Source organism: Clarias gariepinus, chromosome 18, assembly GCF_024256425.1.
Source record: "Clarias gariepinus isolate MV-2021 ecotype Netherlands chromosome 18, CGAR_prim_01v2, whole genome shotgun sequence".
Taxonomy (NCBI): Eukaryota; Metazoa; Chordata; class Actinopteri; order Siluriformes; family Clariidae; genus Clarias; species Clarias gariepinus.
Window position 1 is genome coordinate 14,199,638 of NC_071117.1, and position 27,551 is coordinate 14,227,188.

A 27,551-nucleotide genomic window follows, 5' to 3' on the forward strand; every position below is an offset into this window, starting at 1 on the left:
TGAGTACTGAGGATAGTGTAGATAGTGTAGACGCTTATTTCATTAGGGCATTTAATTAGTTTCCAAATAATATCTCATAGATGTTTACCTATTTTGTTTATCCCTAACAATATTAGAAATAGATCCCACGAGTGTGACCCAAATTTAGGTCCTTTTCTTGCACAAGGCAATAATAAGTTCCATTCCCGTCCAACAGGTGGCGAAAATGCTCAGTTCATGGTCACATTTACACAGACCGTTAAAATAAAGCGTAGAAGAAGAACGCACCCGGAAGCGACTCCGGAAGTGTGAATGTTGTGTTGTCATTTCTTACGAAGATGTCTGGACACGATCACTTGTCTTTCTGCTTGTGCGATTTAATCAGGTAATAATAGTTTAAAACTTTAAATATAGACGTACCCACATTTAAAACTCATTTTTGTACATTTGTTTAATATGTACAAGGAACATAGACGATATGATCTAGTTTGGTTGAAATAATTTAACTTCATGTTTGCTTTCTCACTGTTTATAATGAATGAACTTTTTAGATTTTGGTATTTTAGACTCTGCGTGTTAGTTTTGTGAATATATTACCATGTGTAAATGTGTCAGAAGTAATATTGTATGTGTTGGAAAATAAAACAGTTTAAATAGACTGAGTAACACGTTTAATAGCATAAAAATAATTCAACTTGACACTCATAAGCTTCAGCTGAGAAATAGTGCAAGTCATCAGTTCTCTGAAATTATATTATGTCCTTTGGTGAATCCTCAGATCCGTCTAAGTCATGACATTATCAGTAGATTGGATAAAACATGGCCAATTTGATCTAAAGTTCAAGGCAGCATTTTAGGTCTCCAAGATTTCACTGTGAATGCTGTGATGATTAGATTAGTTTTTCATCTGTAGCTGCTGAGGTGAAGATAAGCGCTTCTCCATCACACGATAGCTGCACATGAACACTAATGATGAGAATCAGCAGTCTCCTTCTGATACCTAGGTCCTGATTCGATCAAAATTTCGATTCTATAAGTATCATGATTCAATATTACACTTCCCCTGATTTTGTTACAATTTAAACCTTTAAAAGGTTCAACGATTAATTAAATGTATCTCATTCCTTATAAAATTAGTTTTACCACTTAAAAAAAAGACAGCAGCATTTTAACTATACAAAATCACTTCATATACAAGAGTTTAACATTTGACTGAGCAGCACATATCTCTGTGATCTGCCATAATTATTATTTATCATCAAACTTAGCAAATATTTATCTTTTTCCACAGTGGATGAAAATGTGTAAAAAAGTTAAAGGTGCGTCCACCTGTCCACCTTAAATGCCTCCAGAGTCTCAAAACTCAACTTGATAGTGAACACACAGGTCCATGAGGCTTCTAATGCATGCGATTTTCAAGTAATTTACGCTCACTGTTTTGAGACTCTTGTAAGCATGTGTAATGAGTGGGTTTAAGACAAATTCGCTCACAGAGTTTGGAGAAAAAGGCAGATCGGAGGCTTTTAACCACAAGATTTTTGACAACAAAACACTATAAAAATGTGTTTCTGATGCGCCACTCGGAAGCTTCTGTACTCGGTACAGAATTGTTTATATCTGTGGCGGAACGACCAATCACTGGTCATGCCCAGTCAAACTGAAACCCAACCAATTCTGGTCCCTGGCTGAATGACCAGTTTATCTCTATTATAAATATATATAAAATATTGAATATATACCGCATATAAAGATAGTTTAAAAAAATACTTTGGAGTCAGCATGGCCATGTGAATCTTCACAAAAAAAATTAGCTTCTAAGATCTTTTCTCCAACGAAACCATGAAAAAGATGGAAAGAAAATAAGGATAGGAGGGATTAAGGACAAACATATTTATCATACAAGACAAAAAAATTCAGTGGTGTGTTGCAAGTCTGTTGTGTGACAATTCGTGTATTGTGTACTCCAAAATCATTAAAAAAAAAAAAAAAAAGAGGTAGTGAAATTTTGCAGTTCCTCTATAATCCTACAGGTGGCACGCTCTAAACTATTTCAGGCAGCACAGCATCCTGTCTGATAGGAGCAAGTCATTTGCTGAGTTTGTTTAGAATTGTAACAAAATCTAGAGAGAAAAAAAAAACAGAACCGGAAAATGTATTAAATCATGAAATTTACAGAATCGCAATACAAATCAAAATTGTCACTTACTGTGAAGATATCGAATCGGGTGGGCCCTGGTGATTCTCATCCCTACAAGATACCCTAAAGAAACTCACCTATGCTTCTATATTCATAACATGGCATATTTCCAGGAACAATCGCAGTTCATTCTAAAGGCCATCTTAGCCTGAGGCCAAACTTCCTGACTAACTCTAATTGTCTTCAGATTTATAACAGCGTCATGGTACATTGTCCATCTGAGGTTCTGAGAGGATTCAGCATTCTTCGCCTGCATTGCTTGTCCTGTTGCTCTGAATGAATATAAGCTCTATAATGTTACACCCTAACATGGCACAAAAGATCTACTCTTGCAATGTCTAATCATTTTAATGATTAGTACAGAAATTTTAACAATTAGTACAGAACTCAGCCGCTAGAATACTAACTAGAACTCCTACAATGGACCACATAACTCCTGTTCTTCAACAGTTACACTGGCTTCCTGTTCAACAGCGCATACATTATAAAATTCTGTTTTTTGTTTATAAGGCATTACATAATCTGGCTCCGTCATATTTAACAGATCTTCTCCTAACCTATACTCCTTCAAGAAATGTGAGATCATCACCGTCACCAAATTTGGTTCTTCCTCGTATGCGTTTGGCAACCATGGGATCTCGAGCTTCTACTACTAGAATCTACTACCTCTTGATATCCGAAATAGTAACTCTATTTCTGTTTTCAAATCCCGTTTAAAAACACATTTCTTCAGGCAGACATACTTTTAACACTGCATTGCTTGTATATTGTCCTTTTCTATTGTTGTTGGTTTTTTATTTTATTTATTTATTTTATTTTATTATTATTATTATTATTATTATTTTTTTTTTTTATTATTATTATTATTTTTTTTTTATGGTGTGTAAGGTGTCCTTGAGTGTCATGAAAGGCGCCTACAAATAAAATCTATTATTATTATTATTATTAATCCAACAATGCTGTTTTCATTTGGACTTAAAATTGTATTCTGCATTATAAGAGGTTTATGTAAGCACTTCCTCCGTTGTTTTTTTTCCCCCCTGATTGTAAGCCAAACTGCTTCCTTTCTTCCTTGCCGTGTGTGTGATGCAGATTGATGTGGTCATTGCTCTTGCCATGCTTTTACCTGTGTCTGTTCCTGACGGGAGTGCTTTTCCTGTTCATCATTGGGATTCGCACTTGGCTTCAGTCTGGCAGGAAAGCACGCCGAGCTCAAGATGGACGACCCGCTGTCGCCTTCTTCCACCCGTACTGTAATGCAGGAGGTGGAGGAGAAAGAGTGCTCTGGTGTGCCATTCGAGCCCTGGAGAACAGGTATGTACTTGAGTTAAGGCTCTTAGAAGCCATTTAATTAATATTTTATGTGTTAATTCGGGTAAAAATGTACAGGCAAGTTATCTAAATCCAGTCCTCAAGGGCCAATATGATGTAATCATTAGCATTATAAGTGTATTCAGCTCTGTATCCCATTGCTTTACTGCAGGTACAAAGATGTAGATTTCGTCATCTACACAGGTGATCAGGGTGTTACGGGCGAGCAGATCATGGATGGTGCTCGTCGCCGCTTTAACATCCGCCTGCCACGTCCAGTTCGCTTCATCTTCCTGAAACATCGGCTTTTCGTGGAGGCCAGTCTCTATCCCCACTTCACCCTGCTGGGCCAGAGCATCGGCTCGCTCTTCCTGGGCTGGGAGGCGCTCACGGCCTTCACGCCTGATCTCTACATTGATTCTATGGGCTACGCGTTCACGTTGCCCATCTTCCGTTATCTTGGTGGATGCAGCGTGGCGAGCTACGTACACTACCCCACTATCAGCACAGACATGTTATCAGTGGTCCGTGACAGAAACCCCAGGTACCTGTTTTAACAGAACAAGATACACATACATACATACATACATACATACATAAAGGTGAGTCAAAAATTATCCGCACTGTGGCTTTAGAATTGATTTTAATTCACTTTTAGAAAAAAAATACAAAAATGCATTTTTGGACATGATCTCTTCTGAGCTTCAAGTCACGAATGCATCGCTGTCTTCAGTTCTTCATCAAAAGCGAACTGCTTTAACTGAAACAAACGTGAAAGTCCGACGGAGCAAGATCGAGAGAAAGCATGCTTTAAAACTTTAACTGGTGTACCATGTTCACTCCTGACAGTAGGCTTGAATAAAACCAACCAAACTTTTAATATAATTGGAGTGCGGATAATTATTGACTCACCCTCGTAAAAGAATCATCGCCTGTTTAGCTCAGTTTTAATTATTGTAATAATGTACAGTATATCTACCATATCTTTTTTTTTTTTTAATCTATAGGTTCAACAATGCAGACTACATCAGTAATAACCCCATTCTGAGCGCCATTAAGGTGGTGTATTACTGCGCCTTTGCCCTGCTGTACGGTCTCGCCGGCTCCTGCAGTGACGTGATCATGGTCAACTCTACTTGGACTCTGGGTCACATCCTGGCACTGTGGCGTGCCCCGAACCGCACCAGTGTTGTTTACCCACCCTGCGATGTCCAGGCTTTCCTTGACATCCCCCTGGAGAAGGAAGGAGAAGACAAAGACAAAGACAGGAAGTGCCACACCATAGTATCTGTGGCCCAGTTTCGACCAGAGAAAGACCACCGGCTGCAGATCAAAGCCTTCCGAAAGCTTCTGGACAGACGTGGGGAGGGGCCTGGCAAGAGGGACCTGGTGAAGCTGGTGCTAATTGGAGGATGCCGGAACCAGGAAGATGAGGATAGGGTGTTGATGCTGAGGGGGTTGTGCCAGGAGCTGGGCGTGGCCGATAGGGTGGAGTTTAAGCTGAACATCCCATTTGAGGAGCTGAAGAAGGAGTTGGGGGATGCTACGATCGGGCTGCACACCATGTGGAACGAACATTTTGGCATTGGTGAGAATAAAAAAATGATTCTTGTATTTGGAAGTTTAGTATTAGAAGAAAAGTCCTGATCTTTGATCAGATTAATGCCAAGTATGTGTGGGAATTCTTTTATGTGGCAATCCAGCAGGTATTGCCACACTGACACCAAAATGATGATGTTGGTCTTTTGGCTGCTCCCGATAAGGGGTCACCACAGCGGACCATCAGATCCGCACACAAGCTTTGGCACAGGTTTTACGCAGGGTGCCCTTCCTGACGCAACCCTCCCTTTGTACCCGGGCTTGGAACCGGCTAAGCATCCAGTGGCTGGGGTTTGAGCACTGGCTGGGAATCGAACACTGGTCTTCCGCATGGCAGGCAGGAAACTGTTCACTGAGCCACCAATGCCAAAGCAGGAGCAAACTATTTCCTAAGTTTGTTTAGAATTGTAACACTGGGATATTTATGAAATCATGATACTAGTTGGCACCTAGGTATCATGATAATGTTGTATAGAGCAGTCGATGGTGATTCCTACCCGTACTATCCAGTATTAGTGTAGTATTCTGAATACTTGATGATAGGATGTAATCTATACACCGATCAGCCATAACATGTGACAGGATCATGGCCAACCACAACCATTGCTCATTTGTTCTTATGAGGAACAAAGGCCAGCCCGTTTTGTCTTATCCCACAGAAAAGCCAATGTAGCAAAACTTGCTAAAAAAATAATCAATGCTGGCCACGATAGAAAGCTGTCAGAACACTTGGTGCTCCACAGCTCACCGTGCATAGTGGTGGCAGGCAAAGAGTCCCAGTCCTCAAAACTACCCAGACCCCAATCCGTTCGAGCATCCATAAAAATGCACAGGACAAACCTGTCCGCTCCATGGAGACCACACCCCCAGACCTACATGTCTTATTGAGATCATGCCCTGTAGGGTCAGAGCTGCCCCTGTCCCCCTAGGGGGACACAACACAACATTGGGTGTTATATTTTACACTGTAATGTCATGGCTGATGTATTTATTGTTTATGTATTTAGATGAATGGTAATGTTGGCTCTGAATGAAGCACTCCAAACATTCCCCTGCGCTCTCTCTCTCTCTCTCTCTCTTTCTCAGGTGTGGTTGAGTGCATGGCTGCTGGGACAGTGATTCTGGCCCACAGGTCTGGTGGTCCTAAGTTGGATATTGTGGTACCGTTTGAAGGTGGCATCACAGGTTTCCTGGCTGATGATGAAGAAAGCTACGCTGATGCCATGGAACGCATCTTCACCATGACGCCAGCAGCACGACTCGAGACCCGGCGTCGGGCGCGACAGTCCGTGAGCCGCTTCTCCGATCAGGAGTTTGGGGCATCCTTCTTGGCTGCCATGGAGAGTCTGATGGGCACTTTGGAGCGATGAAGTTTGAAGAGCATGCTGCTTGTCTCATTCAGAACTCATTATAACTGACTTCCTGTTAAGGGACTGATTTGTGCATAGTGCGAATGTTTACTTCCCCCCTGCAGATTGTAGACTGTTCTTTTGATTATGGTGTTTTTAGAAAACTGAGATGTATTGTGTTTAAGACAGATGGTGTTTTCAACTGAAGGAGTTTAAATACTACAGAAATTCTTCAGTTTAATGTAGCATTGCGCTTGACCTACCTAGCTCACAAACCCACTTTCGTAACTTGACCTTTCAACTGATCCAAGACTAACCTTAAATAAGAGAGTAAAAAAAAAAAAAAATCAAAACTGCCCTCTGATCAGCTGTAATTTTTTTTAGCACACTTGGCACGGTGAAGCTAAAATGTCTAGAGTCCAGTGAGCATGCTGCAAACAAACAAACCGACTGTTTGGTTTGTTTCAAAACACAGTACTGTTTCTCACACTTTGCATCTTCACGTTTGTCTTGGTCTTATTTTTTGGTCTCATTTCTGCCCGGGTCAGAGGCCGTCTTTCCAAAACGTCCGCTTTTCTCTTAAGATAGACGCCTTACATGATGAACAAGCATTTTCTTCTTTTTATATTTGAAGACTTGATGTGAATAATGAATATTTTTGGGACAGAGTATATGTATTAACTTGATTCATTAGACTTATTTATAAGGATATTTACAATAAATGGTTTGAGGAAAGGTGGTTTTGGGTCACGTCTAGTTTTAAAGAGGACTAGAATTACAAAGAACATTTCAGATACCTTATTAAAAACGTACAATATTTATGGTGCATACATGCTTATTCAATATTTAATGCTTGTATAGAAAAATTGTGCAGTGTTGAATTGTTTTAAAATTATTTATTTGTTTAGCGTTGGCATTGACCAAGAATGGATTTTAATAATTTTATTGGTTTTTATTCAATTAAATTCGGTTACATTTAAAAAACTTTATTTATCCCAATGGGGCAATTTAAGCGACGCAGAATAATTAAAAAAGCCAACGGTGCAAATACCAAGTAAAAAAACATCAAATACAACTGTTGGAATGATGACAAATGTCTCTAAATAAATATAAACTGTTTAAAAAGATATAAATGTAAAAAATATATGAGTTTAAATTTTGATGGTAAACTGTTGTGATTTTATTAAATAATCCACATGCAGTGGCATTAAAGTACAGTAGAATATTCAAAGCCAGAATGTCCAACTTTTATGTTATCTTGTTCTGTTTAATTTCAGTAACTTCACAGAAAATCAAATATAAATAAAACAAGAAGACAGTAAAAGCTAATATTAATAATAATCACTATTATTCTTTACAAAATACTCCACAATGACAAACGGGTAATGAGTAAAAACACATGTTATATATATATTATATATTATTATTTTTTTAATATTTAATTTATTTATAAAATATCCCATTTACATAAGTATTCAGATCCTTTGTTATGACGCTTGAGCTCTTGACTAATCCTATCAGTGGTCCTTGAAATGCCTTTACAACTTTTGTAAACTCTTGAGTCCATCTCTGCCTAAATGAATTCAATACACATACTGTAAGTAGGAAAAGCCATGAGTTTAAAAGAATTATCTGTAGACTTGTGAGACTGGATTGTGTGTCAAGACATTAATCTGGTGACGGATACAAGAGCATTTCTTTTAATTGAAAATGTCCAGGAGCACCATCATTCTTAAATTAAAGAGGTTTGGAATTCCCAGATCTGACCACCCAGTCAAACTGGGTAATCAGGGATAGAGGATCTATGGAGATGTAACCAAGAACCTAAGGGTAACTATAAATGAGATGTATAGGGAAGCTAGTCAGTGTAGAGGGAAAATCTGCTCAAAGATCTCAGGCTGGGATGAAGGTTTACAGTTCAACAAAACATTTCTCCAAAGCATACTGCCAGGAAAACACAAGAGTGGCTTCAGCACAACTCTGTGAAAGTCCTGGATCGGCCCAGCCTGCATCCAAACCTGTGCACCGACGCTGACCATCCAACCTGGTTGAGCTTAAATTATTCTGCCAAGAGGAATGGAAGGAACCTCCAAAAGAAAGGAGTGCCAAGATTGTAGTGTCATTCACAAGCAGATTTGAGGCTGTTATTCCTGCCAAAGGTGCCTTAACCATGTGATGTAGCGGTTAGTGCTGTCGCCTTGCACCTCCTGATTCTGGGTTCGATTCCTGCCCCCGAGTCTGTCTGCATGGAGTTTGCATGTTCTTCCCGTGTTTGGTGGGTTTCCTCTGGGTGCTCTGGTTTGCTCCCGCATGCAGATTAGGGAAATTGTCATTTCCAAATTACAACTGTATTGTGTAAATAAGTGTGTGTGTATGTATGTGCGCCCTGTGATGGATTGGCATCCCATCCAGGGTGTACGTGCCTCATGCGCTAAAGCTCCTGGGATAGGCTCCAGACCCTCCATGACCCTGTACACAGAATACATTGAGTGTGTAACATCACACATGTTTTATAACATTTTCATTGTGGAGTACGGTGTGTAGAATGATGAGGAAAAAATCTATTTTAAGAAAACCATGAGCACCGTATTAACAAAATAATATTCCCCCTGAACCAGGAAATACCCTGATAAATAACTGAAACGAGCATTCCAAGTCGACATGGTTTATACTCTACTCTATTAAACGCTGCAGTGCGAAGGTTGAATTTTGTAAATATTTGATACAGTTCTTTGCCATGTTAGACAACAGAACTGTATATTTTTTCCAGCTACACAAAAATCATTCCTATCATTGATGTTACACAATAATTCCCAATAGTGCGATTACATAATACTGTTACCTCACTTCTTAAGTAACCGATCTACTAAGTACTAGCTGTATTTACCTAATCCATTACAGTTGGCTCAGCTCTCACAAAGTTGGATAAACCTTTCATTTTGTGCGTCCATGACCACAGATAAGGTCTCCGAGCCTGTGCATAACTGTACAAACGTCTAAGATCTGGACCCTACTGTCCACATACTGCTTTCTGTAGTAAAAAACTGTTCCTAGATCAGTACTCTGGTTAGTGATAAGACTAACACAGTGAAGGCCTGTTCCAGGAAGTATGGATCCTGATCTATCTGACTAGACAGAAGAGCGAGGCCAAGTAAAACAGAGTGGCATACTGGGAAAGGAGGAGGTCTGATTCCAATAAAATAAGCTCCCTATTCCCTTTTTGTAGGGGGACCATGCCAAAAAAAAAGAAAGAATCAGGATTAAGTAATTATGAGTTTCAGATTGGAGCACTGTATAAGCCCTTTGGGTTTTTGGTAGAACAGTGGAAATGCAAACAAAGTTAAAAACTAAATGTAATTATATGTAATGATAAGGCTCTTTATGAGGGAAGTTGTTAGGGGAAGTAAATCAGGGCTGAACTGTTGTGAAATAGAACACAACCTGAGGAGGGCCCTGGGGATTTAAAGGTAGCGGCGCGTGCTGCTGGTCACAAACTGAAGTTTGATTGACAGATAAAGATGAGGTGCAGCGTTCTGCTCGTGCTGTTTCTCCAGTGCCTGGGAGGTTTAGGTGAGTTTCATATATGCATTTTATTTTCATAATATTAAAATTACCACTAATTATTATGCTTCATAGCCATGGATGAGCTGAATGACTATGGGAAGTTAAATTAACCTGAATCAGTTATTTCACTCTCTGTATGTAATTCTAATGATGTACAGTATTTAAGAAAGAAACATTTAAATGTAGTACAAATGCTGAAAAATTCATCCACGCCAAAGTCTAGACTGTGATATTCTAACAATCAATAAATTGATGAAACCTCGGCTCTGATATAGACCATTCTGTATGCAGGAAATAAAAAAATGTATCTAATAAGCTGAGTACAAATCAAATCAACAAGTGAGAATAGTATATACTTTACACTGGTGGTATAAAACATAGGCATCCAATGATTTTTTTTTTTGTACTGCAAATCTGAAACAAATGCCTGGTCCAGCCATTTGAAGGCACTAAAAAAATAAAATAAAAAAAAATAAATATATATATATATATATATATATATATATATATATATATATATGAGAGCATTAAACCTGAGTTTGCCATCCAAGATTATACAGCTGTATTTATATTGTTTAAGCTGCTTTACAGTTTCCCATGGCCTTTGAACATTCAAACTTATTGATAGTCCACATAATAGACTCAAAGAACAGTACACTTTGTCTCTACTTCAGCTGCCTCTCACACACTAACAGAGCAAGGGTTTTAAATGAATGAACTCACGAACTCACAATGAACATCTGAAACCTCAACTTCAGTACAAGTATAAAAAAACTAGTCCTTAGGACTAAACTGTGCTTGAGGACTAGTATCCATCCTAATCTAAATGATAAAAAATATATTTTTTTCAATTTATTTATTCTTTTGACGACCGGTTTAAAAACAGGAATTACCTTCATCCAACAGGGCTCCCTCTGTTTGAACTGAGTTCTAAAGCAGATGACGCACTGAGGATGGCCCTGGATGAGATCAACACTCGGTTCGCTCGGTATCACCTCTACAGGGTGTCCAAGGCTACAGTCACAAAAGTAAGTTAAATTTTTATTATTATTTTTTTAAATATCAGGATGCTTGCAGTAAAAATTCCATAAAAAAAAAAAAAAAAAACATTTTTAGCCAAAGAATTTTCACACACTGGAGCAAACAACAAGCACTACAATTAAATATGAATAATGAATTAATTTGTATGAATAAGGAGTCTATATCAGGAGACTTCATGTGTCACACATGAGGCAGGGTACACCCTGGACAGGGTGCCAATCCACAGCATGGGGTACACACGTATAAACAAAGATACTCATTCACACACTAAGGGTAATTTGGGAACGCCATTTAGCCTAATCTGCGTATTTTTGGATTATGGGAGGAAACCGGAGTACCAGGAGGAAGCCCACCAAACACTGAGAAAACATGCAAACACACAGAGAGAACAGAGGCGGAAATCGAACCCGGATTCTTGCAAATTTAGGCTACTTGGTGTTCCCAAAATGTGTCAAAGTGTGTATGTATACTGTATGCGTGCATGTGTACCCTAAGATGGATTAGCACAGGGTGTACGCCTTGTGCCTGAAGTTTCCTGAGATAGGCTCCAAGCTTCCTGCGACTTGTTACACATTTATAATGACATTAAGAATGGCGTCTATAATATAATTTACTACCCGAAAGTCCTTGTAAATACAAGTTCCTGGGACAGCACACACACTTGGAGCAGACACTTTGATGGATTTAATTGTTAATTTTGTGCACTAATAACTAATAAAAGAGTGTGTGTGTGCCAAGAATCCTGCATGTAATGAAGGTTTTTCCTCTTTCACGGTGCTCCAGGTTGTTCCACTGGGGGCAAACACGTATGATATGGTGCTGAAATTTGGCATAAGGGAGACTGAATGCCGGAAAGGCTCTGGGATCGACCCTCAGGGCTGCGCCTACCGGAGAGGCTTCTTTGCGGTAAGCACAAACCTGTCTGATATTATATACTGATCTTGGTCCAGCTCTTTTGATGCGCATTCTTTCCAGAAATGTTAAGAACAACACTAAAACTGATCTCAGATCTGTGTTACATGACTCAGTGATTTCTGCTTATATTTCTCACAATTCTGTGGTTCATAAAACTGACTGACATAGATCAAGATAGAATCTGACATATCTTTATATAAATGCTTTTTAAACAGATTTTGTTAGCCAAGCTAGCTCACATAAACTGTTTGTCAGACAAGCTTGCTAAGTTTGTTATAACTGGCTAGTGTTAGCAGTGAACTGTGTTCATCAGTGTGACTTATATTAGGTAAAATTATATTCTTAAATGCTAAATCATAATCCTAGCCACCAAATATTGACTATTCTAACAAAAATTTCTGAAAGGAACTTTAAGTTATTCATAAAATGCTCAGAATGCTAGCTGCTAACTAGCCAGCTTTAGCTGACATTAGCAGACATGGCAGAATGTCTGAGAGGATCTCTTTAGGGCAATAAATAAGCAAACAAACTGCTGGCTAGTTAGCAATTATAAGAGGATAAAAGTTATATTTAATTAATATAAGAGGATTCTTGAGAAAACATTACCTTTGAGGGAAAATAAAAACTACTTTGAGCTCTGAGTGCTTCAGTATCGTGGGGCAGGTCTTTAAAGTCAAATAAATCTACTTTTAAGTAAAATATGTTCGCTATTTTGCAGCTTGCAAATAGGATCGTCCCTTTAAAATCCATGTTTTGTGTATCAATGAACAACATGCAACATTCATTGATTATGTACGCATTTGCTTGTGTACAGTGACTAAAAGTACAAGTTCTTCAAGCCAAGTCATGAAATAAAGTGACTCGGTCACTTTGAAATCAGAATTTGTAAAAGAAAAGTAAAGCAAATGTAACAGATTAGCAGTGTGCAAATGGGCAGATCTTGAAAAAAAAAAAAAACCACACTCTGAACTTTTCATATAGTTTACCTCCATTTGGTGCCATGCCAATAGTGCCTGCCTGAGCAAATTCAAAGAAACCCACAGTTTGGAATGACACGTTCCATGAAAGAACAAAAGTTTTAGTTTAGTTTACTTAACTCTTGCATAACGACTTTCAGGAAACTAACCCACCACTGCTTTCGTTTTCTCTTTCTCCATTTCATCCCAATCTTATCTTAAATGTTCTCTATCTCTTTTTTCCTTTCCAGGGAGAGGCCGGCTGCCACATGCGAACACATTTGACCGAGAGGCTTACTAATATAGTCTCAATGAAATGCAGCCCTGCGCAAAGTTCTAGCTCCGAGTCCAGTGAAGAGGTGAGTGAGAAACTTCTAAATGAGACTTCATTTAGATACTGTATTATATCTAAAAGAGCTGTAAAGCCTTACTCCAAACACTGAGCATGTTGTCCTCTCAGGTCCAGGGTGTATGCATAGCCGAAAATATTTAAATAAAATTAAACTAATTGCTGAGTAGTGTGGCTCAACGAGGTTGAGACTCTGGGTTGTTGTTTAGAGGATCAGGGGCTCAAACCCCACTCCTGCTGGGTGGCCACCGTTGGGCCCTTAACTCTATGCCCATATAAAATACTCTGCCACTTGATATAGAGGGCATCCTCAGTTCAAGTCACAAGAAACGCGTGGATTGTGGAAATGACATGTAGATCAAATGATCCAGTGTAGCACCCCTGAGAAAAGAATCCAAGGGAAGAAATTGAGTGGCCAACTGAGAATTCAAATTAAATAAACTGTTAAATTTGTGGTTTCAGATGTGGACTGGATGGCAATATGATCCAAATCGACTTAGTCGTAGAGGTAAGTAAATTTATAGACATATTTTGTGTTCATTGAATTAATTCTGATCTACATCTTGTGATACAGCACATACTTAAGGCTTTGCTAAACAGATAAAGTTATATAGATATAGTTGTTATATCACTTACGATTATCCACCCAGAGCAGTGGGAGTTGTCCATATCATACCATTTTATGCACCAGTTGAGGGGGGTTATGTTAAAACACACCAATTTATTTTTCTGGAATGTTTTGTGCAGCATGTTCTAGTGTTAACTTTCACCAATAATAAAGTAAAAACAAACAGATTTGATAAGAACAAGAAACCCAAACAAGACATCTTGTACATTTGATTTGATAAACCATTTTTTACAATCTAAGTAGGTTTAATTCATCTTAAAACCTGTCACTAAACTTACACAGTACTTCTCAATGCCTAATTAGTTTATTTGTTAAAATTGTTTCAGAGCCTGTACTTTCGACTCCCTCTCCAGACCCGGACACATCTCCACAGCTATATCCTGGGCGCCATGGTGTTGTCCATGAAGATTATTTGAGCAACCACCTCGAATAATTACAGGCTACTTTTTTGTACCAGTAAAACCAGAGTAATACAGCCTCTGGAAATGTATGACTGGTTTTGGTGTAGGTGTAGGCGCTATAAAGTTCCGGAGGTGCTACCTAACTTAGAAGAAGATAACTTAAATGTTTAAAAATGATGCTGTAAAATTTTTTGTAACATAACCTGTCCACATTGTGGGCTTTCTGTTTAACAAATGTTAAAATAAACAGCATCATCTTGCTTATGCCATTGGTTCTAGCTAATTATGTTGTTAAGGTTAGGCTGTACACACAGATACTCATCGATAAACCCATTAAGTTAAATTTACACACACACACATCCCTACACTAATTAAAGAGGGAACAGCTGTTATACTCATGCGAACTGTTAATTATAGGGGCATTTTACATACTGATAGTTGTTTTTCATGTGGTTCAACCCACCTTTATCTGCAAAGCTCTATTTTTATATTCATTTAACAGATGCCTTTAGGTATTCTATGGTATAAACACATTTATAGCATTTATGTAGCATTTCATTGCCTCATTTAACTTTTGTTTAGACACAAACATTAAAAGAGAAGAATTTATTCCATCGTGTTCCCATGGTTTAAGACTGGATTATTATCTTTAATAATTTAATGTTTACATCATCAAAAACCTTAAAAAAAACATGATATTGTTGAATTGTCTTCAAAAACACAAATATCCTTTCAAGTGGAATACATGGTTCTGTAAGGTAATACACATGTTTATACATATATGGCATGGTTATTTTGCATTCTGCTGCTCAATAACAGCTATTATGTGGTCAGATTTCTTTTTTAAATTGTTGTTATTTCAGTAGGGAAGTTGTAATATGGACTGGTGAAATAAAATCCTACTGGTCATTTTACCAAAACATTAAAATTTTTGACATGTCTATACAAGATGGACTTTTCATTGACTGCTTCCTACTAAAGGATTAGATCATAAGTAGCCATTAGTTAGGACATTGTTCCAGAGTTTCAGGACATGAGCTCAACACAACAAGCCACTTGAAGTTCAAGATATTTCAGAAACTGTAACCAGGATGACTGAATTCTTGACATAAAACAGCATTTTTAGAAACGGACAAAGCAGGCGATATTGTACAGTAAAATACTGAATTGATGTGAAGTGTGTAGGCAAGTCAGACATGTTTAACATATTCCATACTCTCACAGAATCTTGTAAGCAATCATGACAAGTCTCTTTATGTAGGTTATTTTGATAAGAAGTCCCTTATTAAATATTTCCCAAATCTTTTCCCAAAGAATGTATGTCGACCTTTACCTAGATATAAATAGCATGAATCATTTTCTGAACTGATTTTTAAGAAAGTTGCTACTTAAGACGTTTCACAAACATTCTTGAAAATTCCAAAGCACCCCTAAAGAATGCTAAGCACATTCACCAGTATATTCAGTCCCTGTCTCTTTCAGGCAAATAGGAAGGGCCAGGCCAGCCTATGACTCTCAGTACAAAAGCACTTAACATATACTACTCTCTCAATGACTGTCAACCCTTCATCACCAACAACTTCATCTCAAAATAAAAAAAAAGACTTCATACATTTAAATAAATTCATATAAAAAACAAAGGCAAAATTCTTCCCAAATTTCATTGCCTATAAATTCTTCACATTCAACCACCCAAAAACAAACCAGTTTTGTTTACTTAATATAATTTTTGCCCTTTCGTCCATGCAGTACCAGTATGGTGCAGAGATTTCCTTTATTTTATAATTTGAAACTGAATTTTTTACTGAGTGCACTGATGCATATTTAAAGCTGAGAGTAATTTTGACAGTTTAAATATTGTTTAAAAGTCAGTTAGACCGATTGCTATTTATCCACATCCCTGCTGAGGAATCAACAAAGAGCATCCACAGACATTCCAGTACTCTTAGTTTGTCAGTTTGGTGGTGTTGTCCCGTTTAGGTGGGGCAGGAGGTGGACCTCGTCTTATTGTTGCATAGCCAGAGATGTTGTTGGACATAAACCCACTCCCACTATGTCTCTGCTGATCAAGAAGCTCTGGAGGAGGTGGAGGCAGTACCATGTCATCCATGGTAGCCACAGGGTCCAACTTGGCTGCAGAGTTACGCAAAGACTTCCGCCTCAGAGTCTGGTTCAAGTCCTCTAGAAAGTTTGGCTGACTACTTCCTTTTGGAGAGGCTGGAGTTGCGGACCCTCCTTGTAGAGGTGGGGTCAGTGGTGGAGGCTCTGGTGTTAAATTGTTGCGGCCCAGTAATGTAGGGGGTGCTGTCTTCTTTAGAGAGTTCTTGCTCCATGCAGGCTTGGGCTGAGGGTTCACAACAGCTACCTTTGGGGTGCCTGGTAGGGGTGGTGGAGTTGGGAGACCTGATACATGTGGTGGTGGTGGAGGAGGAGGTGGAGGGGGAGGGGGAGGAGGAGGAGGAGGGAAACTGTTGTTCTCAGTTGGGACATGGGGGGGGAAATGTGTGCTGGGCTGCTGGTTTTGACCCACTCTGTTCTGCAAACCCAGTGGAAGATTGGTCAGATTAAGCTTGCCAGGTTTAGGTGGGGCAGGTGGTCCAGTAAAAGAATCCTTGGTAGGAGATCCAGAACACACTGGAGCAGATGATGGTAAACTGGGGTTGAACTTGCTCACTAAATTTCGGCGGGACTCCTGATACTCGGCTGAAGAGTCTAATTTAACACTTGAGTCCCGTAAAGGAGCTGGGGGAGGCTTCTTGATCCCTCCTCCGTAGGATGCAGAAGGGACCTTCATTGGAGAATTGAACTCTGCAGGGGGTAGTGGAGGTGGTGGTGGTGGTGCTGGACATGGGGGAGGTGGGGGAGGTGGGCATGGAGGCGGTGGTGGTGGGAAAGTGAGTGTGGTATCTGGAGGTGGTGGTGGAAACTCAGGTGACCGCTGCTGCTGTTGAATTTGTCCACCTGGTTGCCATTTTGGTTTAGTCTTTACTGCAGGTGCTGATGGTGGTGGTCTGTGACCCTCTGCATGATTGCCCACTGAGGGAACAGCACCTGGAAACTGGCTGGCAATCTGTTTGACCAAAGATGATGCAGTAGAGCTCTGGTTCAAAGAGGGCATTGTTTTGGTGATGCTCTGCTGCTTGGGTAGTGTAGGTGGTGGATGAGTTTTCAATGGTGCAGGAGGTGGTGGAGGTGGTGGGGGAGGTGGTGGTGGGGGACCTGGAAGAAGAGGAGAAACTGAAGACACCTGTATGCCAACGCCTGATGGTTTGGGTGCAGTTTGAGGTGGAAATCCTCCAGTGAAGGTTTTAGCCAGTGCCTGAGTTACCCCTAAAGCAGATGATAGCAGAGGTGGAGGAGGTGGAGGGGGAGGTGGTACTAGAGCAGGGGGCTGCTGCTGAGGAGGGAGTGGAGGGGCAGGAGGAACAGGGGGTGGTGGTGGAGGAGGAGGAGGGGGTGGTGGTGACTGAGTTTGAGTGCCTGGAGAGGACACATCCCTGGGTATGTTGGGGAACTTCTGGGCTAGAATGTGTTTGAGGCCGTTGGAAGTTAACGGAGTTGGGGCTGGTTGTGGCAGGGGTGGAGGAGGCAGGTTGTTAGTTTGCAGTGGAGGTGGAGGAAAACCCTCAGATTGGAAGGGGGCTGGTGGAAGGGTTTGGGACTGAAGAGGTGGAGGTGGGGGAAAAGGCTGGGACTGGATGGACACTGGAGATGGAAAAAAGGGGTGGGATTTGTGAGATGCTGGAGGTGGTGGTGGTAAAGGATGGGACTGGATAGGTACTGGAGGTGGAGGTGGAGGAAAAGAGTGTGTTTCAACAGGTGCTGGAGGTGGAGGTGGGGGAAAAGGTTGGGATTGGATAGTTGCTGGGGGTGGAGGTGGGGGGAAAGAGTGGGATTGGGTAGATGTTGGATGTGCAGGTGGAAAAAAAGATTGGGATTGGACAGGAGGTGGAGGTGGAGGAAGAGGGTAGGACTGGATTGGTGTTGGAGGTGGAGATGGAAGAATATGGGATTTGATGGATGCCTGAGGTGGAGATGGCATTGGTGGGGGTGGTGGGGTGAATGAAGGTACAGAGACTGGGCTTGAAGGGCCAAGTTTCAGAACAGCCATGGCAGAACCAGGAGCAGGCATGGGTGGTGGAGGAGGAGGAGGTGGTGGGGGTGGGACCATTGCTCCTGGTGGAATATTGTTTATGTGAGACTTTAAAGGCTGGGAGGAAGATACTGGAAGCACCTGCTGTGCTTGGGGGTGTGGCTTAGGAGTCTGAGAGGCATTCTTCAGGCGGTTGATGGTGCTATATTTCGCAAATATATGTGGGCCTGAGTAGTGATGGACACAGATGGGAGGAGGTGGTGGCGGAGGAGGAGGAGGAGGAGGAGGAGGGGGTGGTGTTGGCGGAGCTGGAGACATTTTAGACAGTACTGAAGAGGTGTGGGTCAGAACTGGAGAGTACTGGGGTGGAGCTGATGAGGTCTGGGGCAAAATGGGAGTGGACTGGGCTAGAACTGGAGAGAGTTTGGGTGGAGCTTGCGGGGGCTGCGGAGGAGCTGGTGTTGGCAGGGGTAGAACTGGTGCAGGCTGAGGTGGAGCTTGAATGGCTGTTTGAGTAATGCTACCACGAGGTTGCAAGGCTGATTGTGCATGTGGGTGTGGCACTGAAATTGATTGATGCTGCTGCGTCAATTGAGGGGTGTTAAAGTGAACATGGCTGGAGTGGCCACCATGCACACTGTGGATAGAATGACTTGAACGTGTTGACTCTGGTCTTGACTAAGGAGAAAACACAAACAAAAAAATAAATGAAATACACACCAGGTCATCTTATGTGACAAAGTCGGTCTCCATGTAAATACTAGGAATAAAGTTGTTGTCACTTGTCAGAATTTGAAATCACTGGTAATATAAAAATAAATTCTTAGAATAAATATAAATCAGTTAAATGTTAAATTTTTCTTCTCTTTAGGTGTGAGATTAGAAAAATTAACCACAAGGACATTTTCCATAGCATATTTAACCCATATTTACCAAATATACGTAGAATAATTCTGGCACTCAGTGTAAGATCAAGTACTAAAAAAGCAAGATATTTTGGATGCATGCTAAGTGGTATAACTGGCCTTAGGGCACTTGGAAACTTGTGGTGATTCCAAGAGGGGTTAGGTGAGGTCAGAACACCATAGACAAGATTGCAAAAGAGCTTTTAGTTTAGGCATTCAAAACTCACCCTGCTACTCTCTTCCATCTGCGTGCCTCTCTTCCAGGCCTCAGAGAAGATGGAGCTGACGACACTCTGTGATCGTGCATGTGTGGATGAAGTGCCATCTGACACCCCGCTGTCGGTCTGACTTGAATGGTTGGATTGTGACTCTACTAGGTCATACAAATATCAAGATTTTTTATGATCCAGCAACTCTGGGTAAAGCAAAATGACTCACTTCTTAAACAAAAGTTATAAATTAGAAAGACATTGTTCTAAATGCTATAAATTCTCTTACTGTGTGTGTGATTATGCACATCTAATTTCAATTAGGAGTAGATGGAATAAGAGTAATAACGAAGCACTCATTACATTCCACCAAGAGCTGTTTATCACTGTGGGCTTTATTGCAACAAACCCCCAAAGCTAATATAATACTGTGACCACTAGAATAACTACTACCTACCTAAAAAAAATAAAATAAAATGTGATAGCATGTGCAGATCAGGTATGAATAGATCAGGTCCAACAGTGATAGTTTTTGACATAACGTTAAATTATACACCATCAAGTTGGAGCTTCTAGGAACGTTAAAGATTTTAACAAAAAAACTGTTAAGGTTTGTATTTGACGCACCAGGGTTGCTGACTGAGCTGGTGCCAGACTTGATGCTGGAGCTGGATAGGGATGACCAGTCATAGGCGGCCTCCGTGCGTTTCATGGCCTCCTGATAGTTCAGGTACAGCTGTTTCCCATACTGCAGAAACACACATATTGCAACTCTTATAAAAAATCGTATGCGTTTAATAGAGTAAACATGGACCACAGTCCGCAGATCAACATCAAGCTGGTTGAAAGACATGACATGAGCTGGGTGAGCTTAGAAGCAAATTGTGTACCTTGGCAATGCGGATTCCGTTGACCCACTGGTGCAGGGTTCTGACATCATCACAGCACAGATACTTGATGTACTGAGACTTCTTCTGAATCTGAGGGTGCTGTGGAGGATAAGCCAGGGTGTTAGCATGACAGACACGATTTCTACAACGTCTCTGATGAGGTGCTATATAGCTACCACCAGAGGGCAGCACATCAATGCAAGCTGTAAAATACACGCACTATAAATCACGCCTTAATCAGACAGTAGAACATTTTACAGAATGAATGGAATATTAAGTAGTATAGTCCCAGGGAAAACACATACATAAATGCTGGTCCTGTGGAAAATGATGGGCAATACAAAGGATAAATAGTGTACTAAAAGATCTCTCTCAGGCAGTATTCTACAAGATTCACTCTCACTCATATATCATTAATCCTGCTTGTTGCTCACACACACATATATGCATTTATGTTCATTCTAATATAGAAATGCATACTGTGTGTGTCTAGACCTGTATGGTATTTAGGTATTTTGGTCCATCACCTATGAGTGTCATCCGGAACATCTAAAGATATATCCATAGTGTCTGTGGCAGTTACTTAAGGGATCGACGCCCGATTGTCATTCACACACTACTGGCATCTTAGGAACACCAATATGCCTAACCAGCATGTCTTTGAAAACTGTGAGAGGAAACCGGAGTACCTGGAGGAAACCCACCAAGCACGGGGAGAGCATGCAAACTCCATGCACACAGACCCGGCGTGGGAATTGAACCCCAACCCTGGTGGTGCAAGGCGACAGTGCTAACCACTAAACCTGTAACTTAGTTTGAACCTTATTGGAAACCTACCATAAAACTTAATGAAATTAGCTTTAGCAAGCTGGTACATTCCAACTGTATCTTTGTGCACAATTCTGCTTGAGTAGCAAAATATACTGTGGGACGCCAATGCCAAATGATCAATCATTCATTAGAATAAGAGGTCACAACCGCTAGGACAGTCCTTGAATTGCTGTGACCTACACTGTCGACATTGATTTATTAGAGTTATTATGTTTTTATTTCCTTTTTTAACTTCGAACCTTGTGTTGTGTATAATGCACAAGTCTCATATCAACATTGTGCATCTTATACGCTGTTACTGGGGAAATTCCATAAGCAGAGAAAAAAAGATATAAAAAGCATGTCTGGTATGACTAACAGCTAAATGGCAGGCAGTCAGATGGCTCTGATATACGACAGTCCTTGGAGGGGCTGAAATGGAGGACTAACAGTATTACAACATACAGGATGTTTCAGCGTCAAACCCGAGGGACCCAATGTTTCCAGGCGTGCATAGATTGATCTTATTGACCAAGTATGACATATACTGGAATTCAGTGAAGTTTCTCACACACACATGCACACACACCTTGAGAGCGAGGCAGTAGTCAGTGGGGGCCTTATACTTGCTCCGGTAGTCTTGTCCATAATAAACATTTACATGATCCAGTTGCAGGAAGCACACCAAGTCTTTAGAGGCCTGCAGGAGAAACGATAAAAGATGATGTCATTCTCTCTTTTTTTTTATGACTCCATTACGCTTATTAATTGGAATGAAGGTGACACAAGGGACGTATAAATACATAAAATATAGTGATCTCAGAGTAAATGTGAGGTTAACGTGCTTCGAGAACAACACGGTATGTTTTGTGCGTCTCTATTCCCGAAGGGTTAAAGTAGACAGACATATGGTTTACACTACACTAAGTGGATCCATAAACAGGAAATACCACTGAGAAACTCGTTTCGTTTACTGTCCCTTTTGCACACACACAAATGAGTAATAAAATACAGGATAAAATACAAGGACAAACACACCTTGGCTTTGCCCTTAGGCACGAAGTAAATGCCAGAAGCGCGCAATAAGAAGTAGCGCTTCTTCCAGGACTTTTTCCCATCATCCTTTAGCCAGAGCACTCCCTCAATCTCAGGCACTGATACAGAGCCGCTGCAAAAACACTCCTACGCGAACACACACACACACATGCACACTCAGTGTTAGCATTAATTACCACCTCGATCTTTGTGTTAACAGATCGAGAAGAAGAGGATGGCTTCCATTTTAACTTTGTTCTGATCTATAATTTAGAGTTCGCCATACGAGAAAAAGCTGTAAGCAGAATACAAATACTGTATGAGTGCGTTACTGAATGTTGGGAATGAATGCTAAATGAAAATCATAGAAAAAAAAAGTACAAGAATAATTTTTTTCCGATAAGGTTTTCTGCGTAAGAGTTTGCGTTTAAACCAGAGACTTTGGAGCTTGTAAACAATTTATAAACCTTATGAACACACAAAGTCTTAATCCAACACCTTTAAACAAGAGATATGGGAAAGAGATTTTAAAAGTATGTTACTTATGTAGTAACATCTGCCCACAGTATCATATATTTCAGTTAAATCTAGTCCAGCATGTGTGTGCAGTTATGTGTGTCGCGTGTGTGCATCCGAGACCTCCAGCAGTGCCTCCTTATTTCTGTCAGCCATCTCGGACGTCTCCTTTCTTCCTAGTAGGTAGTTCTGAAAAACATTAGGACCAGACAGTTAAGTGTATTTATATGTGATGTCCGTAAGTAATGTGATTCTAAAGGTAACGTAAAGGTCTCACCTGTGGGTTTTTAAAGAGTGCGTACTTCTCGATCCGCTCGATGAACATGAGTTTGTTCTGGCTGTCTCTGGTCCAGTTAAGAAGGTTCTCCACCAGGTTCTCATGGTCCTCAAAAATACGCTCTGAAAACAAAAACAAAGAGAGAGAATGTTTGTGAACTAAAATTTAAAACCACTCGAGGCAAAGCGTTGCTGTTTATTTTTCACCTTTAAGTGAATTGGCTTTTTTGTTTCACTAGTTGAAAATAAAAAGTTAATAAATAGAGCAGGAGCTCTCTACATACAGTGTGATGTATTTTTTTACGCAATGTACAGTGAATGTAATACATGGTATAATGTGATGCATGAACGTAGACTAAGTAATCTGTTATTTTAGGCACAGGAAACAGGATTCAGTCTAAAAACCCTTTTGTATTGTTCTTTCTGAATTTCAGGCTCACCGCAAATGAGCTTTACGTACAAGTTCTCTTGCGTCTGTTAAACAATGGGAGCACGTACCCATCTGTAGCTCGGTGATGGTCTCCACCAGAGCCCAGTCGGGACTGTATCCGCAGTGGGACTTATCCAGCAGGCTGTCCAGCACCTGCCTCACACTCTGACGCTCGTCCACCATCATGGTTTTCGAGCTCTCGTCCGACATGTGCACGCGGATCACCAGCTGTTGACCAGGAAGGAGGGAGAGCAAGAGGAGACATATCAAACTGCTGCTAATTTCAAACTACTGCTAGTTTCTTTGCAAAAGTATAAATTATTCTTTTGCCTTTATGGTAAAAAGACATAAATGATGCATTTACAAACACAAAATCCTCTACAGCCATTATGAAAATACACTGAATAACAAACTGCCTATCTCTGATATTTATTTTTGCACTACTAGTACATCTGTTACGAATAACACATTCTGGCACAGAAATCTCCGCCATCAGGCATGAAGTTAACCAGCCCCATCCGACCTATAAACGGACAAATGCTTCACTTCGACAAGCTTTAACTGTACCAATAGGTTCATTAAATGCTCCTGCCTCTGCACATTCTTGAAAGGAGATGACATAAGCTTATAAACTTTGCATGCTATTAAACCTGGCATTTTTTTTTCATCAGATTACACTGAGCTGCGTTATTGTGGTTGAACATCATCATTTCCTCATAAGCTCCTGATAAAGAAACGAAGGCATAACAGAGGCTCATTCAGCACACTGAGCTTCTCTCAGTTTATTCTTCATGTGTGTGAATATGTGTCTAGTAGTGTTTAGTTCAACGTACTGGTGCAATGAGACGACACTCGCTTATGAACTGGGCTTTAAACGACTCGTCTCAGCTCAGCTCTGGACAAAGAGCTGTTAACATTGACTTAAGAACGATCAACAACGTCCCCACTATGTTGACAAAACCTTCTCCTCAATATACAAGAACAAGGACTGGTCAGATCATGAGATACTATAGTCACAATAAACTGCAAAATGTTAGGCTTTTCTGGGAGGATTTCCAGTTGTAATTACAGGAATTTTTCTAAACTTCACAATTTAACTAAAAAATTGATTTAATGATCAACTGATCTGTAATGGGTCGAGTCCCACCCACCATATGACAGCTATCAACTGAAGGCTAAGGGCAGAAATATACTTGCTGTTAAAGTATGGGCAACACATTCATTCATATACAATGGGAGCTGCCATAAAATTCCCTTCCTTATGAATTTTTAACATTAAGAATTGATATTTTGGCCCAAGAAGCATTTTCGGCGTACGAATGAACGAACCGAAAGCCGGCAAAGTTGTGCGTACATCCGGGAGTCGTTCAAATCTTGTTTGCGTCAGTGAAAAGCCAGATAAAGTGAGTTTGTACATTTTTTTCAGTCAGTAAAAACCCTCTTGAAGGAGTCAGCAACGATGCCAACGTTGCCTTCGGCATGTGTTCAGAAGCAACATGATTTTTCAGACGTTTTTGTTAGATTGTTAATATTTTTGGGTGGTTGAAATAGATGATCTGCATTTACATAATTTCTTATGGGACAATTCAAATGGTTAAAGCATTGGACTACGATTCAGAAGGTCCCGGGTTCAAATCCCATGACCACCAAGTTGTTCCTGTTGGGCCCTTGAGCAAGGCCCTTAACCCTCAATTGCTCAGATGTATAATAGGATAAAAATGCAAGTCACTCTGAATAAGGGCATCTGACAAATGCCTAAATGTAACTTGCCTCCAGAATGAATTAAATTCTTTATATTTAAGTATGCTGAGGTTGTGCTGTACTTGCCCATATACAATACTATGTGTAGGGGGCACAGTGGAGAACTCTAACATAATGAATATTTGTCACTGTGTGGTGATTCGTCATACTGTGTTAACATGCATATTGCATCTCTCAGGTGTGTTTGGGCAGTCACGTTAATTTCTAAAAAATCTGTGCATTAAAACGAATTTAGGATATGTATACATCACAGGGCAACATAACACTATCTGCCCTCTTCCACATAAATAAACTCACAGACAGCCATGAGTGGCGAGTCACTGTGTGTAAATCTCAGTCAAATTAGTCAAACAGATCAGCTTTATCCTATAATAAACTTTTTGATCCTGTTGGGCGTGGTCTCTTCAGACTGACTCCACAGACAATGAGAGCTTACTGAATGATTTGATGCTTTGTCTTTCACGGTCACCAGGACTGAACACCGATTAAGTCCTGATCTCACTCTTGAGACATTCCAAGGTGCACTGGAGCTGTAACGCCGACTTGTCAAACACTTTAATAAGACGCTATGATGGATTTTCCTTTAATTTGACAGCTGCTGTGTGTACAGCGTCAGGAGCACATGCAGTCTCAGTGGCTAAACTTTATTCTTCCATGACTGAAAAACTAGTCCAGGATGTATAAACATCGATTAAGGGGAGAAAAAAAAATGTATCGCTGTGTCAATCTTTGCACCGTTCCTCTGTTACTAAATCACTCCACACACACACTGACCTATTTTCTAGCACGCTCTCTCTCCTCGTCTGACTGCGGCATGCTGCACAGCCAGCTTTCAGGCAGCTCATACAGAGCTCTATTATATTCATGCGCAACAATATCCTCGTTTTTTTTTGTTTTTTTTTAAATAGCTCAGCTTGCTCAGTTACTCCTACAGATTTTGGTGATTGAACCAATTTAACCAAAATATAAATTGGGCTTAACTGCTGAATCATCTTTAACAGATCAATAAGCCTTGCTTTTATTATAACTTGACAATATAATATCGATAGGAATATAAAAACATTATTTAATATGCCACCCTATATGTTACTAGTCGTGTAATTATGCAAATAAATGCAAGAAATTCATTAATAATTTTTTTTCAAAAATATCAATAATGCACCCTATATATATATATATATAAAAGCATATATATAGCATATATAGCACCCTATATATATATATATATAAAAGCAGTGTCAGAAAAAAAAATGCAGGTGAATCCTTTAAATGAAAAATTATAAGAGCTGTACTGAAAGTAATGCAAAAGTGGACATACATTTTTTTTGACATAGAATGTCCAAAATGCACATGTTGGTAGAGTCACTCTTCCTCAAAGGTACTACTCATCATGGTCTCCATCACAAACCATGCATTTGTACCATTGTTGATTATGCACCCAATCCTTTTTTAAACCCCCCCCTTGTTGCGCTTATTGGTCTCTACAGAATGTTTACGGAGATGACACCATTGACAAGAGCATTGTGATGGATAAAGGGGAAACCAGAATTGAAGACAAACCACCCTAAACAGTGGGGCATTCAGTTGCATCGCATGTGATGTAGACTATGTTAAGTAGAACCTTTGAATAGAGGAGGAGTTATTCTAAAAGACGTGCAATTTGAACCACCCATGACAGTTAATAAATTTTTTTTTTATAAAATTAAATACAAACATGCCCCCTTATTCATTACTTTTGTATAATGCATTATTTTCTTTATGTATAAACGTATAATTTACATTTAAGTTTTGCAGGAATGGCTCATTTTGTTAAACTAATCTTGAATTAAATCTAACAGCCTGTAACATCAACTAAAGTTGGTAAAATAAACTATTGTGACCAATAATTAGTACGGATAAAAAAAAAAAAAAATCAACAACAAACAAACAAACAAAAAACATATTTGTGCTGAATTAAAAGAAACACAATAACCTCAAAAGGAAAAAAAACACAACAGTTGGATAATATATTGATAAATTCATATTAAATTGTATCATGATGTGCTATTAATTGTTTTCCCAAATTAAGCAAATTAAATTATAATAATAATAATAATTATTATTATTTTTAATGAAACCCTTCACAATTTAAAAATGTCAGTTTTTTCCCCTTTCATGTACCACTGGCTCTTTATTAGCCATTTGAATAAATACATTTTTGAACCCTGGAACCAAGACACACACACACACACACCCCTTTGGCAGACCTACCTTTTTGACCTGCGCTTCCTTAATTTTCTCCAGAGCCACACGAATTTTTTCCGCCTTAGCTTTGGCAGCCTGCTCCTCCTACAAACA

At 39.9% G+C, this 27,551-nt stretch overlaps 3 protein-coding genes across 11 annotated transcripts in view; 2 read left to right on the plus strand and 1 right to left on the minus strand.

Moving 5' to 3' along the window:
• Positions 1-176: 176 nt before the first annotated feature.
• Positions 177-7,170, plus strand: alg11 (ALG11 alpha-1,2-mannosyltransferase). Its single transcript, XM_053476455.1, has 5 exons — positions 177-364; positions 3,269-3,490; positions 3,660-4,031; positions 4,495-5,075; positions 6,173-7,170. Exons 1-5 carry the CDS (start codon positions 318-320, stop codon positions 6,454-6,456), a joined length of 1,506 nt encoding a protein of 501 aa, XP_053332430.1. The 5' UTR covers positions 177-317; the 3' UTR covers positions 6,457-7,170.
• A 2,751-nt stretch (positions 7,171-9,921) lies between these two features.
• On the plus strand, positions 9,922-15,130 carry spp2 (secreted phosphoprotein 2). 2 transcript variants are annotated; one of them, XM_053476718.1, is made up of 6 exons: positions 9,922-10,005; positions 10,906-11,027; positions 11,824-11,946; positions 13,163-13,270; positions 13,723-13,768; positions 14,215-15,130. In XM_053476718.1, exons 1-6 carry the CDS (start codon positions 9,954-9,956, stop codon positions 14,319-14,321), a joined length of 558 nt encoding a protein of 185 aa, XP_053332693.1. In that variant the 5' UTR covers positions 9,922-9,953; the 3' UTR covers positions 14,322-15,130. The 2 variants fall into 2 exon arrangements, with proteins under 2 accessions (XP_053332693.1, XP_053332694.1); XM_053476719.1 differs by having other exon boundaries at positions 14,242-15,130.
• The window catches only part of raph1b (Ras association (RalGDS/AF-6) and pleckstrin homology domains 1b), a 62,113-nt gene continuing 49,442 nt past the window's right edge, over positions 14,881-27,551 (minus strand). For 5 of the 8 annotated variants that reach the window (XM_053476715.1, XM_053476713.1, XM_053476712.1 and 2 more), the window contains 10 exons: positions 27,465-27,542; positions 23,522-23,681; positions 23,025-23,146; positions 22,871-22,936; positions 22,235-22,378; positions 21,786-21,896; positions 20,387-20,485; positions 20,124-20,244; positions 19,515-19,660; positions 14,881-19,060 (listed from right to left, as the gene is read on the minus strand). In XM_053476715.1, coding sequence (XP_053332690.1) covers positions 16,235-19,060; positions 19,515-19,660; positions 20,124-20,244; positions 20,387-20,485; positions 21,786-21,896; positions 22,235-22,378; positions 22,871-22,936; positions 23,025-23,146; positions 23,522-23,681; positions 27,465-27,542 — 3,873 coding nt within the window. In that variant the 3' untranslated portion in view covers positions 14,881-16,234. The remainder of the gene's footprint in view (positions 19,061-19,514; positions 19,661-20,123; positions 20,245-20,386; positions 20,486-21,785; positions 21,897-22,234; positions 22,379-22,870; positions 22,937-23,024; positions 23,147-23,521; positions 23,682-27,464; positions 27,543-27,551) is intronic. The other 3 variants (XM_053476716.1, XM_053476714.1, XM_053476708.1) reach the window with 1 other exon arrangement.

Bases quoted from the DNA above. Each gene is read 5' to 3' on its own strand.
- alg11 (XM_053476455.1), top strand. From the start codon at position 318: ATGTCTGGACACGATCACTTGTCTTTCTGCTTGTGCGATTTAATCAG. The intron at 365-3,268 runs GTAATAATAGTT...TGTGTGATGCAG, and splicing joins TGCTTGTGCGATTTAATCAG to ATTGATGTGGTCATTGCTCT. The intron at 4,032-4,494 runs GTACCTGTTTTA...TTTAATCTATAG, and splicing joins GTCCGTGACAGAAACCCCAG to GTTCAACAATGCAGACTACA.
- spp2 (XM_053476718.1), top strand. From the start codon at position 9,954: ATGAGGTGCAGCGTTCTGCTCGTGCTGTTTCTCCAGTGCCTGGGAGGT. The intron at 10,006-10,905 runs GTGAGTTTCATA...TTCATCCAACAG, and splicing joins CCAGTGCCTGGGAGGTTTAG to GGCTCCCTCTGTTTGAACTG. The intron at 13,769-14,214 runs GTAAGTAAATTT...AAATTGTTTCAG, and splicing joins AAATCGACTTAGTCGTAGAG to AGCCTGTACTTTCGACTCCC.